This window comes from Notolepis coatsorum (genome assembly GCF_963971535.1).
Source record: "Notolepis coatsorum genome assembly, chromosome: 1".
Classification (NCBI taxonomy): Eukaryota; Metazoa; Chordata; class Actinopteri; order Aulopiformes; family Paralepididae; genus Notolepis; species Notolepis coatsorum.
This window is the reverse complement of record NC_140165.1, coordinates 122,988,481-123,007,227: the sequence shown is the minus strand read 5'-3', so window position 1 is coordinate 123,007,227 and position 18,747 is coordinate 122,988,481. Positions and strand designations below refer to the sequence as shown.

Below are 18,747 nucleotides of genomic sequence, written 5' to 3'. Positions count from 1 at the left end.
ACAAGTTGAACGCGTCACGTGAAATAACGTTACGTGAATAAACATATAACGTTACAATGTACAGTTTCTGACAGCTGGCTGTGTTGTGAAATGTGCATAACGTTATGAATAAACCGCGAAGTCACGCGAAATAACGTTATAAACGCGAATCTGATAGTATATTTATTTGTATCTTCTTGAGATGATAACATTACATCCGCATTTTACCGCATGGCGAGCTAAACCAATCAGAGAGGGGCTTCGCTCAACCAATCAAAGAGGGGGCTGCAGAAATGGAGCCCAACCAATCAGAGAGGCGTCTGCAGAACCTCAGCCATTGGGTGGGACCCAAATCACGTCACCAAAATCAGCCAATGGAAGCGAGGGGTTGCTATGTGCGGGGCTTGTATGTGCGGGGCTTGTAAGCGCTGGTCTGAACGGCTGCAGCTGGAAGCATCTCAGGCTGACACTGTGAGCAGGATGTACCTCCGGTCCACCAGGGGGCGGCGGTGAGCTCCAGGCTGACACGGCGAGCAGGCTAACCCAGTGTCAGGACGCAGACATGCTGAGAGCAATAAGACCGTCATGTGTTTATTGTGTTTATCAACGTCTCCGCACGCCGCACAACATGATGTGTGTCTCTAGCCAGGTAATGTTGTTAACGCCATTCGTTTATTCGTCAGAAACCCATTCATCGTCGTGGCTAAGTGAGCTAACCCGAGGTTAAACAGGAGCAGACACGTCACAGTGGGTTATTGACATTGCTATTGTTATTGTTATTATGGCTCATGTGCTTTCAGAAGTGGGGCCCTTCATGATGGGGTTCCTCGGCAAAATGAGGAATAATCAATTGCTTGAACATAGGTTGTCATAAATGTATAGATGTAGCATTACTGCTCTCTTTTCTGGACTCTTTTTGTATCACAAACAGTACTGTGTTTGCAAATCAGGTGTGTCATAAATGTATAGATGTAGCAGTACTGTCTATCTGTATGTCATGTGTGTCATATATGTCCTGATGAATTGAAAATGGGGGACCCTGATGTAAACAAGACGAACGACAAGATACACTACACGACCAAGGTACCCATGTACATGTCAAAATACTTCCCAAAGGTCAGTGAATACCACGATCACAACACCAGAGGGAGCTCCACAAATCATGTTAAACCCAGATTCGGCTCAAATAAGGGACTAAACACGTTTCGCAATTATGCCACATCAATGTGGAACGCCCTACCCAAAGCTGTAAAGGAATGTGGATCACTACCCACTTTCAAAACCTCTCTCAAGGGACACCTACGGGAGACTGCAATTCAACACTGGCCCCTGTAAATATCCTAACCCAACCCCCTCCAATGTACAGTCATTTACCTAGTATGGTTTTGTCAATAGTCCAATGTACAATTTTGTTTGTTTGTACAGTGTCTCCCCCCCCTCAATGTACAGTTTTACTTGTTTATACAGTGTGCCCCCCCCCCCTCCCCCCCCAACCACCTCCAATGTAGATTACCCAGTATGGTTGTCAATATCCCAATGTACCCAACCCCCCCCACCCAACCTCCTCCAATGTACAGTTTCTACGTCAAATGTATATACTCCCTTTTCCTGACTCCTTCTGTATCACAAACAGTACTGTATTTGCAAATCTGGTATGTCATAAATGTATAGATGTAGCAGTACTGACTATCTGTATGTCATGTATGTCATATATGTCCTGATGAATTGAAAATGGGGGACCCTGATGTAAACAAGACGAAAGTCTTTCTCTGGTCTGCATCCCCTTAACAATTGTGTGTATTGAGCTGTACTGTATTGTACCCATTCTGCAATCTGTTAATAAAGTTTTCAATCAATCAATCAATCAATCAATCAATCAATCAATCAACGTCTTTCTCTGGTCTTGAGCCGTGCTGTAGTGTACCCATTCTGCAATCTGTTAATAAAGTTTTCATTCAATCAATCAAACCATAATTATCCACCAACTAATATCTCCCCAGATGGGGTCTCTCTACAACTGATCAAACTAAAATTCCACGACGTGAAATGAGTAAAGTTGAGATGGAAACACTTTGGGCTTTGAGTTAACTCACACTGGCTTTCATTTTTTTAGCACAACGACCTCCCCCACTGGCCGAGGAACATCTCTTCATCAAGATCCACACTGAAACCCAGGATCTACTGTAGCTCTGAGCAGCTGTCTTCCAGGGTAAGTCTGGTGGCCTCCTGTCTTAACTGTAGCTCTGAGCAGCTGTCCTCCAGGGTAAGTCTGGTGGCCTCCTGTCTTAACTGTAGCTGTTGTTCGCTTGTCAGTCTTTCACAGAACGGTTCATGTGAAGAAAGCAAAGTCTTATCCGACAATTCACCTCGGTGGAGAGAAAAACTTGCAGTCAACCAACCTAGATTCAACCTAGGGATGCACAATTTACATTTGTGTTTGTTTGTTTTATTTCTTTTTTTTATTTCTGTTTAAATTTTTTTACAGGGACAGTGCAAATTAATCAACATTGCTGTAAATGTGCCAATGGTAGCCAAATTGCTCATTTTCAACTGTTGTCCCTGCCTGGACCAGGTTTTAAAGAACACGGACACCGTTATGCACAACAAGACATAAGCATTATCAGACAAGACACCGTTATGCACAACAAGACATAGGCCTACACAACTGCAGACGACACAAGACATCATCCAATCCATGACAATGATGTCATGAAACATGATAATTTAAATACTTTTAACACTTTAATACTTAAATACAAAAATAAATCACTATCATTGGCCGATGCTGATATATTCACTCGGTTTTGCTCATCGAACCCATGCGATAAATGAAACCTAAGGACACACAGGGCTAGATCCACAAAGAATGGATTGCACGGTGCTAGTTGCACCCTACTTAAAATTCAGTATGAATTGAAAATGGAGGACCCTGATGTAAACAAGACGAAAGTCTTTCTCTGGTCTGCATCCCCTTAACAATTGTGTGTATTGAGCCGTACTGTATTGTACCCATTCTACAATCTTAATAAACATTTCAATCAATCCAATTTAATTAATAATGAATTGTAAGTAGGGTGCAACTAGCACCGTGCAATCCATTCTTTGTGGATCTAGCCCACAGTTTACTAGATTGGAAGCACTTTACACACAGTGCATTTCTTGTGAACTGCCACTAGGGGGCAGACCAGCTAACAGGAAGTGAGTTGCTGTGTGAGTGAGCAGGTGACATCGGCAGTCATACAGAAGATGCTCTTCAGTGTTGATATAGAAGTGTGTTCTTATCGGTTTTGGACTATGGTGATGTTAACCCTTTCACTACCACACTACAGACGGTTAACCCTTTCACTACCACACTACAGAAGGTTAACCTTTCACTACCACGCTACAGACGGTTAACCCTTTCACTACCACACTACAGACGGTTAACCCTTTCACTACCACACTACAGAAGGTTAACCTTTCACTACCACGCTACAGACGGTTAACCCTTTCACTACCACACTACAGAAGGTTAACCCTTTCACTACCACACTACAGACGGTTAACCCTTTCACTACCACACTACAGACGGTTAACCCTTTCACTACCACACTACAGAAGGTTAACCTTTCACTACCACACTACAGACGGTTAACCCTTTCACTACCACACTACAGACGGTTAACCCTTTCACTACCACACTACAGAAGGTTAACCTTTCACTACCACGCTACAGACGGTTAACCCTTTCACTACCACACTACAGAAGGTTAACCCTTTCACTACCACACTACAGACGGTTAACCCTTTCACTACCACACTACAGACGGTTAACCCTTTCACTACCACACTACAGAAGGTTAACCTTTCACTACCACACTACAGACGGTTAACCCTTTCACTACCACACTACAGACGGTTAACCCTTTCACTACCACACTACAGAAGGTTAACCTTTCACTACCACACTACATACGGTTAACCCTTTCACTACCACACTACAGAAGGTTAACCTTTCACTACCACACTACAGAAGGTTAACCTTTCACTACCACACTACAGAAGGTTAACCTTTCACTACCACACTACAGAAGGTTAACCTTTCACTACCACACTACAGAAGGTTAACCTTTCACTACCACAATACAGAAGGTTAACCTTTCACTACCACACTAACTGTAACTGAGGGGTACAATTCCCTGACTGTATTGATAAGTATGGTATCATTAAACCACTACCGCTTGATGTACTTTAACTTCTGGCCATACAGTACACGATATCTAAGTATGATGAACACTTTCCCACATATGAAATCAGGTCCACACAAATATAACAGTCGAAGGTTTAATATATTAATATTTATAGTTTTTAGAGTTTTGTTCGTACCAACTGTTGGTGCATTTAATGTATATGACCGTCAGTCACTCATAGACATTGGATTACGGGAAACTTATCAACTGGATTACTCACTGGATCAGCTTTCCGAACCGCATCAATGGCCTGAAGAAATTCTCCGGAGATCAGGACCAGATCCTTTGTTCCTAGACCCCAGGAACAGAGGAACCAGACGGCGAGGGAAGAGGGCTGGGATCCGTAACAGGCTGAGATCCAGACGCCACCGTACACCACTGCCCAGTATATTGCTAGCCAATGTACAATCAATTGACAATAAACTGGATGACATCCGAGCAAGGATTCAATATCAAAGAGACGTTAGGGACTGCAACGTCCTCTGCTTCACCGAGACGTGGTTGACGCCGGACGTCCCAGACCACGCAATTCAACCGGCTGATCACTTCTTTATCCATCGCAAGGATCGGACATCATCAGAGTCCGGTAAACAACGTGGAGGAGGTATTGCCTTCATGTTTAACAAAAATTGGAGCGACCCAACTAACGTGAAGGAATTATCCAACCACTGCTCCCCAGAACTGGAATATATAACCATCAAGTGTCGTCCTTTCTTCCTCCCGAGGGAGTTAACGGCGATCGTCCTGGTCGGAGTGTATATTCCACCGCAAGCCAGCAACAAGGTTGCGCTCTCCAGACTACACAACGAGGTAAATAGAATCCAAGTGGCGAATGTTAACGCCGCCATTTTAGTTCTGGGAGATTTCAATAGCGCCAATCTGAGAAAGGTATTGCCTGACTTCTATCAGCATGTGACTTGCAACACCAGAGGCGGTAACATCCTAGATCACTGTTACACGCAATTTAAAGGTGGCTACAAGGCTCATTCTGATAGTGGCTTTGGTAAGTCAGATCACGCATCCATTTTTCTTTCACCAAAGTACAGACAGAGAATTAAAAGTACTCCCGTAGTCTCGCGAGAGGTGCAGAAATGGGATGTGACGTCAGAGGAGACGATCCGGTCAGTGTTTCACCACACAGACTGGATTGTGTTCCGCGACACAGATAACATTAATGCCTACACGGAGACAGTGCTGGACTATGTTTGTACTAGGGTGAAAGAAACAATCCCCACTACCAAAATGGAAGTTTACCCAAATCAAAAACCCTGGGTAGACAAATCCGTCCGTGAAGCTCTGAGAGAGCGCACCAAAGCATACAACGACGGCCTAGAGGCAGGCAACATGAATGACCACAAGGTGGCGCGATACAACGTAAGGAGGACAGTGTCAGAGGCCAAACGACGCTACAGGGATAAAATTGAACTCCAGTTTGAACAAGCTGACTCTAGAGCTATGTGGCAGGGGCTCAAAACGATGACAGACTACAAAGGCGCCTCCCTCAAACTGAACAGTGACATCTCCTTAGCAAATGACCTCAATACCTTCTATGCAAGGTTTGATGCTGGTAATAACAACACCAGCTCACAAGCCTCGGCAATGGGGGGGGGGGGTCGGCTGCTGATGGAGGCGCAGTGTTCAGGGTAACAGAGCATGAGGTGAGGCGGACCTTTAAAAAAGTGAATATCAGGAAGGCAGCAGGTCCAGACGGCATCCCCGGCCGCGTCCTAAAAGTCTGTGCCGACCAACTGGCCCCAGTATTCACTGACATATTTAACCTGTCCTTAGAACAGGCTGTCATCCCCACCTGCCTGAAGAAGTCCACTATTATCCCTGTACCCAAAAAATCCAAGCCTGCTTGCCTCAACGACTACCGCCCTGTAGCTCTCACCTCCATAGCCATGAAGTGCTTCGAGAAGCTAGTAAAGGGCTACATCTGCTCCTCCCTCCCCATCAACATGGACCCCCTGCAATTTGCATACCGCCCCAACAGGTCCACGGAGGACGCCATATCCCATGTGCTGCACACAGCAGCATCACACCTGGACAAGAGGCAGGGGAACTATGTGAGAATGCTATTCATCGACTACAGCTCGGCATTCAATACCATAGTCCCCTCCATACTCATAGCCAAGCTCAGGGACCTGGGCTTGGGCTATGACCTCTGCCAGTGGGTCTTGGACTTCCTGACTGGCAGACCCCAGGTGGTGAGAGCAGGCAACTGCACCTCCTCATCCATCACCCTCAACATAGGGGCCCCCCAGGGCTGTGTTCTGAGTCCCCTCCTCTACTCCCTGTACACACACGACTGTGTGGCTCAGCGGAGTAGCAATACAATCGTCAAATTTGCTGACGACACAGTGGTGGTGGGCCTGATCTCTGCCAACGACGAGAGGGCCTACCTGGAAGAGGTCAAGGTCCTGGCGGGATGGTGCCAGGAAAACAGCCTCTCCCTGAACGTCAGCAAAACAAAGGAGATGATTGTGGACTTCAGGAGGTCGGGGGTCAAGGACTACAGCCCCCTCAGCATCGACGGGGCACCGGTTGAGAGAGTCAACAGCTTTAAGTACCTCGGAGCCTACATATCCGAGGACTTGACATGGACCACACACATTAACAGTGTTGTGAAGAAGGCACGACAACGCCTCTACTTCCTCAGGCGCCTAAGGAAGTTCCAAGTCAGCCAGAAGATCCTTAAGAACTTCTACTCATGTACAATAGAGAGCATCTTGACCGGCAACATCACCTCCTGGTTTGGGAATAGCACTGCACAAGACCAAAGCAGACTACAAAGAGTGACACGTTCAGCCGAACGCACAATTGGAGGGGGGCTCCCCACCCTCCAGAACATTTACTACAAGCGTTGCAAGGGCAAGGCTAAGAGAATCATTAAAGACTCCAGTCACCCGAACAACTGCCTCTTTGAACTGCTGCGGTCAGGCAAGCGATACAGGAGTCTCAAGGCGAGCACAGAAAGACTCAGAAGAAGCTTCTATCCCCAGGCCATCAGGCTGCTAAACGAACAATGAATGAACACTACACAACAACAACCACCAAACGCACATAGCACACACATCCACACACTCACTTTAAACAAACACACTGTAGCACCCACTCCACACACTTATAGCACACACCCACTTTAAACAAACACACTGTAGCACCCACTCCCCACACTTTATATTTATGGATGAAGGATTGCACTACAACTCGTACACCTTACTGTAAATTGTACCTAAAATTGTACCTCATCCCATTTCTGCTTTGCACTAGATAGTACTGTACATTAGTACACTGCATAGTATTGTGTATTGTATATTATATGGTAACTCAGAACATTGTACATATGTCTATACCGAACACTGTGACCTCATTTTCTTCTTCTAAATTCATGCTATATTATGTTATTATGTTATTTGATACTATCTTGTCTAGCACAGTCTCTGGAGCGTAACAGTAAGAAGCATTTTGTATGAAAGTATTCTGTACTTCTGTATGACAACTATTAAAGAACTTGAACTTGAACTTGATATACAACATTCACTTAATTACATTTATGATTTGAATGCACTTGTAAGGCAAATGAGTATTCGTAGGCAAATCAACACTGAATGTCCAATCTCTGGTTACGCAGGAAGCAAGTATACAACCTGGTTCTTTAGGGAACTATAGCGATGGTACTTAAGGATTATAGCGGGATACTAAAGGGGTCCTGCTGGTTGTAAGTCAGTAGGGGGGGGGGGTTTGGAGAGCCGTCAGCTGCATCCCATCTGGCCAACGATTCCTGGGGAGAATTCAGGTACAGAACACAGTGCCCGCAGGATCTTGATCCACAGATGAATACACTTGGGCCCTCTTGTAGACGGTAGCTGTAGGCTGTAGGTCCACAACGAAGGAGAAGCGAGGCGGCCTCGGTCTGGGTTGAGCGCCGTCTCACCTGGGCTCCTCTCGGGGGTAATTCCAACACTCACCGGCGTTGGCTGTTATCCGCTCCACAAATCAAAGCACCCAAAGCAAATAGATATTCCATGCCGTATAGGCTCAGCAGTCGTCCGGGTAGGTAATCCAATGTGCAAGTCCCCCTCGGTCCTCGTCTAGAACTCCTCGGATGCAAGCACCACACGTGGTCTGCCCAGCCTGGTTAAGCTTCTAGATAACACGAGGAGGCGATGGGGGTGCTACTCACTTTAGAACTCGATACCGCACGATGCACCGTACATAATAGACTATTATTAACTTAATAGAAATACGTCCCACTCGACGGTACAGTGTCAAACTATGACAATTCAGCTATGAATTTACACGAGGTCTCAATGCCTATTCTGGGGCCAAATAGGCCATACTGCACCACACGTGGGTCGTGGGTGAGGCTTCACGTCTGTTACTAGGTTGGAGGGTAAAGGACTAATGGACTAAAAGAAAGTTCTACTTTACTTGCGCCATATTTATATGCACGGTGAACAAATAGTACCATTCGTATTTCGGTAGCCGTATTCCTACGCGGAACCGGGGCTAGTTGGGACATGTTCGTCGGCACTATTGAACTTGACTCAAGGGGCTTGTCTGCTGGCGCCAGGTTCTTGTCCAATGAGAGAATGAACTATTATGGGCTGTAGTAGACTAAAGGGATATTCAGTGTATATGTACAAAGAATATACAAGGGATATCAAACGATATACAAATACTATTAAATATATATCCATAAATAAATAATATATATATTCGGTTTAATCTGATCCTTCACAACACTAACCTTTCACTACCACACTACAGAAGGTTAACCTTTCACTACCACACTACAGAAGGTTAACCTTTCACTACCACACTACAGACGGTTAACCTTTCACTACCACACTACAGAAGGTTGACCTTTCACTACCACACTACAGAAGGTTGACCTTTCACTACCACACTACAGAAGGTTGACCTTTCACTACCACACTACAGAAGGTTAACCTTTCACTACCACACTACAGAAGGTTAACCTTTCACTACCACACTACAGAAGGTTAACCTTTCACTACCACACTACAGAAGGTTAACCCTTTCACAACCACACTACAGAAGGTTAACCTTTCACTACCACACTACAGAAGGTTGACCAACCCCTGGACTCGGTCTACTGTATCACTCTGCCCTCAGTTTCATTACTTCATGATGAGGTTGGTCTCTAGCTCTCTATTTTTTTTGTTTATTTTGAGGCCCAAGGGGATCAATAAAGGAATATCTTATCTTATCTTATTGGTAAGCTACTTCCTTACATCAATTGTTGGGATGGAATTGTAGTAACTAGTGACCGGCTAGTTACTTAAGGTCCCCCAAGTTTTGCTGGGAACTTGGCAAATCAGAATTATTTTTGATGCCCCTAGCTCAGCAACCTTTACTATCAAAAGAGCCCCCCCCCCACAAAATAAAATTCCTCTGGAGCCGCAAAACCAATTTACCCTTAAAATGAAGATAACACAGTGTATAAAATGTTATATAGCTATTATCCCTGTAAGGGACCAAGCAGCCAGACAAGGAGGACACAGTGGTTTTGCCAAAAAATAAGGGTTTTATTTTACCCATTTCAAAAACATAATTTAAATATAACATAAATGGTCCAAATAATACAGCAGGACAAAACCAGACCTGAACAGAACGGAAGACAATGACAACTAAGAACTCAAAACTATATATAGGCCCTGGCCAGATACATCTAATCTAAGTGGGCTAATTGATAATTAATATTTTACTAAATAATATCTTACACTTCTAATGAATCTAACAAACAATAAACACACAACACACAACACAACTACCAAACTGCACAACTAATAATCTTAATTAATAAGGAAATACATATAAGGAAACTAAATTACAATACAATAAACTCCCCCCGGCATCTCCCGCAACATGGTTTGGTCCACCCCCCCCCCATCCGGCCATTTAGGACCGATTTTGCCCAGAATGGGGATGGCTGGCTGCAGAGTTGGAGAAAACAAACAATGAACAACATGCATGCACTTAACCATGTAAGTCAAATAATAAAGAATGGATATGATATCAGTACGCAAGTCTTATGTGTCGTGTGTCATTATGTGAAATAGAAATTGTGTATGTGTATCATGAATGTAAACGTGTACAAACAATACGGTTAGCCGGTGCGGTGCACAGACGTATCCGTCACAATCCGCAACTAAAGCATACCCCACATTTAGCATAAAACACCTGACAATTGCATACCCAAAGTAATTTGAGATGTATTATACTTTATACTTATAGCACACAATTTGTTGCATTCATGGAATTATAAAGCAACAAAAAGAAAAATGTTGACTTTTTATTGCTGTTTCTACCTGTTATAACAAAGGAAAACCTCAAACTCTTATGAAGAGGAGACGAAACACTGGCATCTGTAGCCCTACTTTGAAATAAAACCCTGAACCATGCAGCTCTATTTGAGTCCTTCCCTTATTTGTGGAAAATCTATAATCTATAAAATAAAAAGTAAATGGGTGGGGATCGGACGTTGTGGACAGCGACTCCTACAGGTCGGTTGGTGCGCCTGCGCAGTAGAATCAAGATGCGATGGGGGCGGCGTCCCTCCAAAGCGCAGACCCCTGACACTGAAAGATCGCGCTGCGCAGGTGAAAAGATGCGACGGCTGCTACCTCGAGTATCGTAGGGGACTCCTGCTATGTATGACTTAGTCCACATTGCAGCCGGCTTGTGGGAGGCAAGAAACAGCGTTCGAGACAGGGGAGGGTTGAATTGGACGATACGAAATTGGGATGGGAGAAAAATAGAAAAATGGGAGAAAAAGTGGATACAAAATTTTTGTTGTTCGCAAATTTCTCACCACATATCAGGCATACAGGTAAGCCTGCATCGTTAGTCGTGAAAGCAAATTAATCTGTCCACTCTGAATTAAACCCTCTATTTTCCTCAGGCTTTCCTTTTTTTGGATTTATCCATGGTTGGCTTACTGGGGGGGTCGGAAAACTCAAGATTAGCCACTTGCAGGGAGTGGTGCGGGGTGTGACGTACTGTACTGTTGTCAAAAATATCGATCTTTCGATACTTTCGATTCTGAATATTTAAAACAGTTTCAATACTAATTTCCCGCAATATCCATACTTTCTGCACTATCGATTTTCAATTTTTTTTAAACCCCCCCCCCCCTGAGGGTCACCTTTTATTTGACAAAAAGTGATGTTTGGTGAAAGTTAGAAATTCATTCTTGTTTGATGATCAAGAGGCACCTTTTATTTGTTTTAAGTGAAGTTTGGTGAAAAGGAAAGTTATTGCACTATTAATCCCAATAGGGACATTCATCTTTGTTTGATCAAGAGTAACCTTTTATATATATATATATATATATATATATATATATATACACTTATTTTATATATATACTTATTTTATTTTATTTTTTTAAAGTGAAGATTGGTGAAAGTTAGGTTTGCACTTCAATCCCAATAGGGAAATTCATCTTGGTTTGATATTTGTGTCAAATAAAAACAAAGGTTATTTGAATGATTTCTAGTTTTCAAGAGAAAAAAATCGACTAAAATCGTAAATCGGATTACATTTTTTTTATCTGAGATTACATTTTTAGGCCATATCGCCCAGCCCTAAAACAAAGGGTTTTAAAAGTGTTATATTTCTCTTCTCTTATAATACCAGAGAGAAGGTGAGGAGAATCAACCAGCAACAAAAGCTAAAAAAAAAAAAAAATTAATAAAGAAATTTACATTTTAAGATTAAAATATTTTCCCTGTGGTATCGAAAATGGTATCGAATATCGATACTTTTCAAGGTATCGTATCGAAGTTGGAAATTCCAGTATCGTGACAACACTAATGTACTGTATATTTTAGTTGATGAAATATTTGTTCATTTCAGTGTCACAGTATGACATCGATCTCCAAAATAAGAGATAAAAAGAAAGGGCCCAGGGAGCCGCAGCTGATTGGCTAAAGAGCCGCAGGGTGCAGATGCAGACCCCTGCCCTAGCTCATGAAATGACCTCGAACACGACCCCTAAACATTGAGATTCTCCCCTCTGTTGCAGAGTTTAGGACCGTGATTTCTAACCACTGTCAGGTTGTACCTGTTTTAGTTGATTTCTTTGTTTGTCCTCGTTCTTTCTTCACCTGTGTTGTTATTTACGACGGTTGTTTCTGTATGTACCTCGTCGCCATAAACGAGGGAAAACCTCAGTGCCTTCACGAGTAATAAATAAAAGTTTGAAATGAAACAATAGAATATATATTTGACATCACTGCTACTACTAGTTCTCCTATGTGTCATACGTGTCTGTTCCTCTGGTTAGTGGCTTGAGACCCGCGGTGACGGAGTTGGACAGCGGAGGCGGATACACCTGACGTCACCATCGCTGACGGAACCAACCCCAGCGCAGAGAAGGTTCTGTTTTTAATATGGGCGTCCATTTCACACACACACACACACACACACACATGGACCCTTTCACTGGTACTCTGCTAGGGGCGTAACGGTACACAAAAACCATGGTGCGGTGCGTACACTAAACATGTTGCATAGTGGTCTGCATGTAGATCAAGCCTGTGGTGTTCGAACACCTGTAAAACACTGTAAAAGGTGCATATTTAAGGTATTATTAAAGAATAATTTTTTTTCTTCTTCTGGGAATCGCCAGAGGCCCCACGATATGATATTATCGCGATACTAGAGTCATGTAATAATATGTTCAGGGTGGTACCATGAGGACGAGGGGGGTTCAGGGTAGGGATGCACCGATCCCATATTGGTATCGGTATCGGCCGCCGATATCAGTAAAATAGCTGGATCGGGTATCCAATTTTTTTTTTTTTTTTAATATTTAAAATAATCCGATATATATATAGAGTATATAGAGTATATATATATCGGATTATTTTAAATATTTTTTTAAAATATATATTTTTTTAATAATAAATAAAATAAGAAATAACCATTCAGTACATTTATATCTGTGTTAATTTGTTACATTTAGTTTCACTAAGTTAGGAAAGTAATGTTTTAAGTCAAGCCTGATGTTGCCTTGCACAAAAGAATGATCCCAGTATCGGATCGGTATCGGTATTGGCCGATACCCAAACCCAGGTATCGGTATCGGTATCGGGACTGAAAAAGTCGGATCGGTGCATCCCTAGTTCAGGGTTGTACCATGAGGACGAGGGGGGTTCAGGGTCGTACCATGAGGATGTTGGGGGGGTTCAGGGTGGTACCGTGAGGATGTTGGGGGGTTCAGGGTGGTACCGTGAGGACGAGGGGGGTTCAGGGTGGTACCGTGAGGACGAGGGGGGTTCAGGGTGGTACCGTGAGGTAAAACGTGGAACATCTCCTCTCCACAGTGGGATGTCGGAGGCTGCGTATGAGAAGCTGGCTGAACGGACGCTGGACGCGCTGGCTGACTACTTCGAGGACCTGACTGACGAGTCGTTCACCGGAGAGGAATATGATGTTGTCTTCTCGGTAACTACGACTCCAGCGTTCCCACGCTCCCGATCCTCCCCTCTTCTGCACTCCCTTTTCATTTGGAAGTGAAGGCATTTACTGCCATCTCGTTAAATGCATTGCTTTTGAGCTAAACGTCAGCTCGTCAGATGTTTGACTCCTTCTAAAACGTCAGTAAGCATAGTTTTCATTCGTAAAACGTCCGTTCGTAATGATTGTTTTCACAAATGGATACAACTAGGGCTGACCTTCGAATTTTCTTTTGCCATTTGAAGCTTCGGGGCCGAGATGCGATTTTAGTTTTGAAGCTTCGAGATAAAAAAAAATTATGTTGTGGGACTTTGTTCAACTTTGTCAGTGCTGTAAAGTTGAAACCTTTTTAAATCTTAGACAAACTAAACACTTTGCTTTCATGAAATATTGTAAGCCGTCATTTGAGGCTTTATAAAAGCAGCACAATGAACACAAATCTGTCAGTGCCGAGTCCGACCTCATCTTAAATAACAAACAGACAAACGCAATTTATATATTCAAATGTTATTTTCCCATTCGAATCCCATGGCCATGGAACGAAGCTTGGAAGTATTTAAGACAGCTCTAGACACAACATATTTCTGATGTATTTAAGACAGCCCTAGACACAACATATTTCTGATGTATTTAAGACAGCTCTAGACACAACATATTTCTGATGTATTTAAGACAGCTCTAGACACAACATATTTCTGATGTATTTAAGACGGCCCTAGACACAACATATTTCTGATGTATTTAAGACAGCCCTAGACACAACATATTTCTGATGTATTTAAGACGGCCCTAGACACAACATATTTCTGATGTATTTAAGACAGCTCTAGACACAACATATTTCTGATGTATTTAAGACAGCCCTAGACACAACATATTTCTGATGTATTTAATACAGCTCTAGACACAACATATTTCTGATGTATTTAAGACAGCCCTAGACACAACATATTTCTGATGTATTTAAGACAGCCCTAGACACAACATATTTCTGATGTATTTAAGACAGCCCTAGACACAACATATTTCTGATGTATTTAAGACAGCCCTAGACACAACATATTTCTGATGTATTTAAGACAGCCCTAGACACAACATATTTCTGATGTATTTAAGACAGCTCTAGACACAACATATTTCTGATGTATTTAAGACAGCTCTAGACACAACATATTTCTGATGTATTTAAGACGGCCACGGTTTGGTACGTACCTCGGTATTGAGGTCACGGTTCGGTACGATTTCGGTACAACAGGAAAAAAAATATTTATAATTATTATTATATATTTATAATTATTATTATTAAATATAATAATATTCTATAGGCTTGCCGTAGGAGTCAGTGATACTGGTGTAATTCTGTGTTCAGGCATCCGAGTAAATTAATTGCCTATTGCACCTTTAACAACAACTTAGTTTCACTTTCACTTATTCACGTGAAGCCGAGACTGAAGAATACTAGAGAACAGATGACATGTTACACAACAATGGCAGAGGATTATCAATATTTTGGATTTAATAGCAGCAACTGGAGAGGAGCTCAGATGATCTGGTGGTATGTTGTGCTTTTATTTTTTCTCCGATCAGCTGTGAGACTCCGCGGTCTGCCGGAAAAGGTTGACGTGTGTGTTCGCGCGAGCGTGTGTGTCTTTCGGTTAACATTATTGGGCAAACAAGAAAACTAAAGAAAACTGCAAAATTGTAATGACTCTGCTGTGTTAAACATTTAATTAATTCATCATGGTTTTGTTTTAGGGACAAATCGGCTGTAGTAAACAGGAGAGGAGGAGGGGAGAGCCGAGTGCAGATGTCAGTGCGCGGCTGTTGTTATTCTGTCCGCTTGTCATCTGAGACGTATTCACCGTATGGCTGGATGTACCGCACTGTGATGGCCGTACCGTAAATTTGCGGGACGAATACACGTACCGTTACACACCCCTAGTAATAATAACATAACTAGAATAGACATGGTAAATAGACATGTTAATAAATCGCTTAAAGGCACTGGATCCTATGTACATTCCTATACAATGTGCAGTTTTTCTTCTATGTCCCTATGCTATACTTGCTGTTACTAACTATACTATACAACACAACAAGTTATTTTCCTTACTTTAAAGTGTCCTTTTCTTGTGTGTTTGTGTGTGTGCGAGTGCAGAATGTTGTGTTGTGTTTTCATGTGTGCTTGTACGTGGAGAGATCAGTGTTCAATGTTCTGATGGCCTGGGGGAAGAGTCTCTCTGTTCTTGCTGCGTGTGTACAGAGGCGTTTGCCTGACCGCAGCAGCTTGAACAGGCTGTTGTTGGGGTGGTGGGGGTCCTTCATTATTCTGCAGGCTCTGGATTTGCACCTCCGTATAAGTCCTGCAGGGGTGGTAGTGCAATACCTGTAGTACGCTCTGCTGAGCGCACCACTCTCTGTAGGGCCTTCCTGTCCTGGGTTGTGCTGTTTCCAAACCAGGCAGTGGTGTTTCCAGTCAGGATGCTCTCTACAGCCCCGGAATAGAAGGACTGGAGTATCGACCCTGATACTCTGAACTTCCTTGTCTCAGGTGGTAGAGGCGCTGTTTCACCTTTTTTACCACGGTGTCTGTGTGTGTTGTCCATGATGCGGACTCCCAGGTACTTAAAACTGCTCACCCTGTCCACGATAGCCCCATCTATTTATTTATAGCGGGTCTAGTTATTATAATGGATTATAGCAGGTCAAGTTATTATAATGGATTATAGCAGGTCAAGTTATTATAATGGATTATCATTATAGCAGGTCAAGTGATTATAATGGATTATAGCGAGTCAAGTTATTATAATGGATTATAGCAGGTCAAGTGATTATAATGGATTATAGCGGGTCAAGTTATTATAGGAAGTTGCGGTAACAAAATAATTATTTCTTTATTTCACCACTAAAAACGAACGTTTAGATTTCTTTTGATGTTGTAGAGAGACCAGCTCACAGAAGCGGAATATTCAATTTAAATAACTCTACTCCACTCAAATGAATCATCACCAGTAGTAAACCTGTCTCACCACCAGGGGTCGCTGCTTACCAACATATCAATGGAACAGCCTTGTGTTCCTTTTGCAGCATCAAAACATTGTCACTGAAATTGCAACCTCTCTCTGGTTTCTCCTGGGGAAACTCTGGCTTCTGATACAACCTCTCTCTGGTTTCTCCTGGGGAAACTCTGGCTTCTGATACAACCTCTCTCTGGTTTCTCTTGGGGAAACTCTGGCTTCTGATACAACCTCTCTGGTTTCTCCTGGGGAAACTCTGGCTTCTGATACAACCTCTCTCTGGTTTCTCCTGGGGAAACTCTGGCTTCTGATACAACCTCTCTGGTTTCTCCTGGGGAAACTCTGGCTTCTGATACAACCTCTCTGGTTTCTCTTGGGGAAACTCTGGCTTCTGATACAACCTCTCTGGGTTCTCCTGGGAAACTCTGGCTTCTAATACAACCTCTCTGGGTTCTCCTGGGGAAACTCTGGCTTCTAATGCAACCTCTCTCTGGTTTCTCCTGGGGAAACTCTGGCTTCTGATACAACCTCTCTCTGGTTTCTCCTGGGGAAACTCTGGCTTCTAATACAACCTCTCTGGTTTCTCCTGGGGAAACTCTGGCTTCTAATACAACCTCTCTGGTTTCTCCTGGGAAACTCTGGCTTCTAATGCAACATAAAATGAGCATAAAATAGACAGAATAAAAGCAATGCAGAGAATAACAAAAAGGGTCAAATCAATGCAGGTAATAACGATACAAATATTGACTCGCACAGTTTAAAACCTGAGTCTTCCCTGTTAGATGATCATAAAACACTTTAGTTTGAAGTTAATAGATTTTTTGTCCGTTTTGATTGATTATCCTGTCATTCATTTAGTTCCATTGTATATTACCCTGTGTTTTTCTTTTTTATTGTGTGTGTGTGTGATATATTATCAAATGAATGTCATTTTCCACCTGCCATTCTCAAAACGTTTCAGAAATCATTTTGTGAGAATTATGATTTACTGTTGGCTTTCTAGCATTGATTTACTCAGCTCAGCCAAAGAAAAAAACTAGAATAATACAATAATATCCCAGTTAGACTTTATATATTGATATATTCCCCCAGCTCTTTGTATGAACTCAGAAGGGCCGTCGACACACACTGGTTCCTTGTTGATGTAGCTTAACATGCAGGTGATGTTGAAGATTAATTATCTGGTTCATGCAGGAGTATTAGGAGTATCATCATGGAGTATCATCATGGAGTACTGTGACTATCATGGAGTATTATGAGTATTATTATGGAGTATTATGAGTAGTATCATGGAGTATTAGGAGTATTATCATGGAGTACTGTGACTATTATTGAGTATTATGAGTATTATTATGGAGTATTATGAGTAGTATCATGGAGTATCATCATGGAGTACTGTGACTTATGGGGTATTATGAGTAGTATCATGGAGTATTATGAGTATTATCATAAAGTATTGTGAGTAGTATCATGGAGTACTGTGACTATTATTGAGTATTATGAGTATTATTATGAAGTATTATGAGTATTATCATGGAGTATGAGTATCATCATGGAATATTATTAGTATTATCATGGAGTACTGTGACTATTATGGAGTATTATGAGTATTATTATCAAGTATTGTGAGTATTATCATGGAGTACTGTGACTATTATGAGTACTGTGAGTATTATCATGGAGTATTATGAGTAGTATCATGGAGTATTGTGAGTAGTATCATGGAGTAGGGCTGGGCGATAAAACGATAACGATAACTATCGCGATAAATTATTTCCTCGAAATAAACATGAAACGTGGTCGCAAAGTTTCGATATATCGATTTTCCAAGCTTGGATATGAGCACACGCACTAACAACCAATCAGTGAAGGAGATGGCCGATAGCGGAAGGAGACCCGGAAGGAGATGCGGAGGTAGGACTCAGTAAACAAGGCTGGCTAGGGCTAATTAGCTTGCACAGCGCTATTTTACAGTTTACCTACCGAGTTGGTGTGTGTTTTGAATTCTGAGGGTAACTGTTATAGTAGTG

The 18,747-nt window shown here is 42.5% G+C and overlaps 1 protein-coding gene across 1 annotated transcript in view; it reads left to right on the top strand.

Annotated features, from left to right (window-relative positions):
* Positions 1-494: 494 nt before the first annotated feature.
* Positions 495-18,747, top strand: part of fxn (frataxin) — a 52,931-nt gene continuing 34,678 nt past the window's right edge. Inside the window, exons 1-4 of the mRNA XM_084325054.1 lie at positions 495-628; positions 2,093-2,188; positions 12,526-12,617; positions 13,568-13,688. Of these exons, the coding sequence (XP_084181180.1) occupies positions 542-628; positions 2,093-2,188; positions 12,526-12,617; positions 13,568-13,688 (396 nt within the window). The 5' untranslated portion in view covers positions 495-541. The remainder of the gene's footprint in view (positions 629-2,092; positions 2,189-12,525; positions 12,618-13,567; positions 13,689-18,747) is intronic.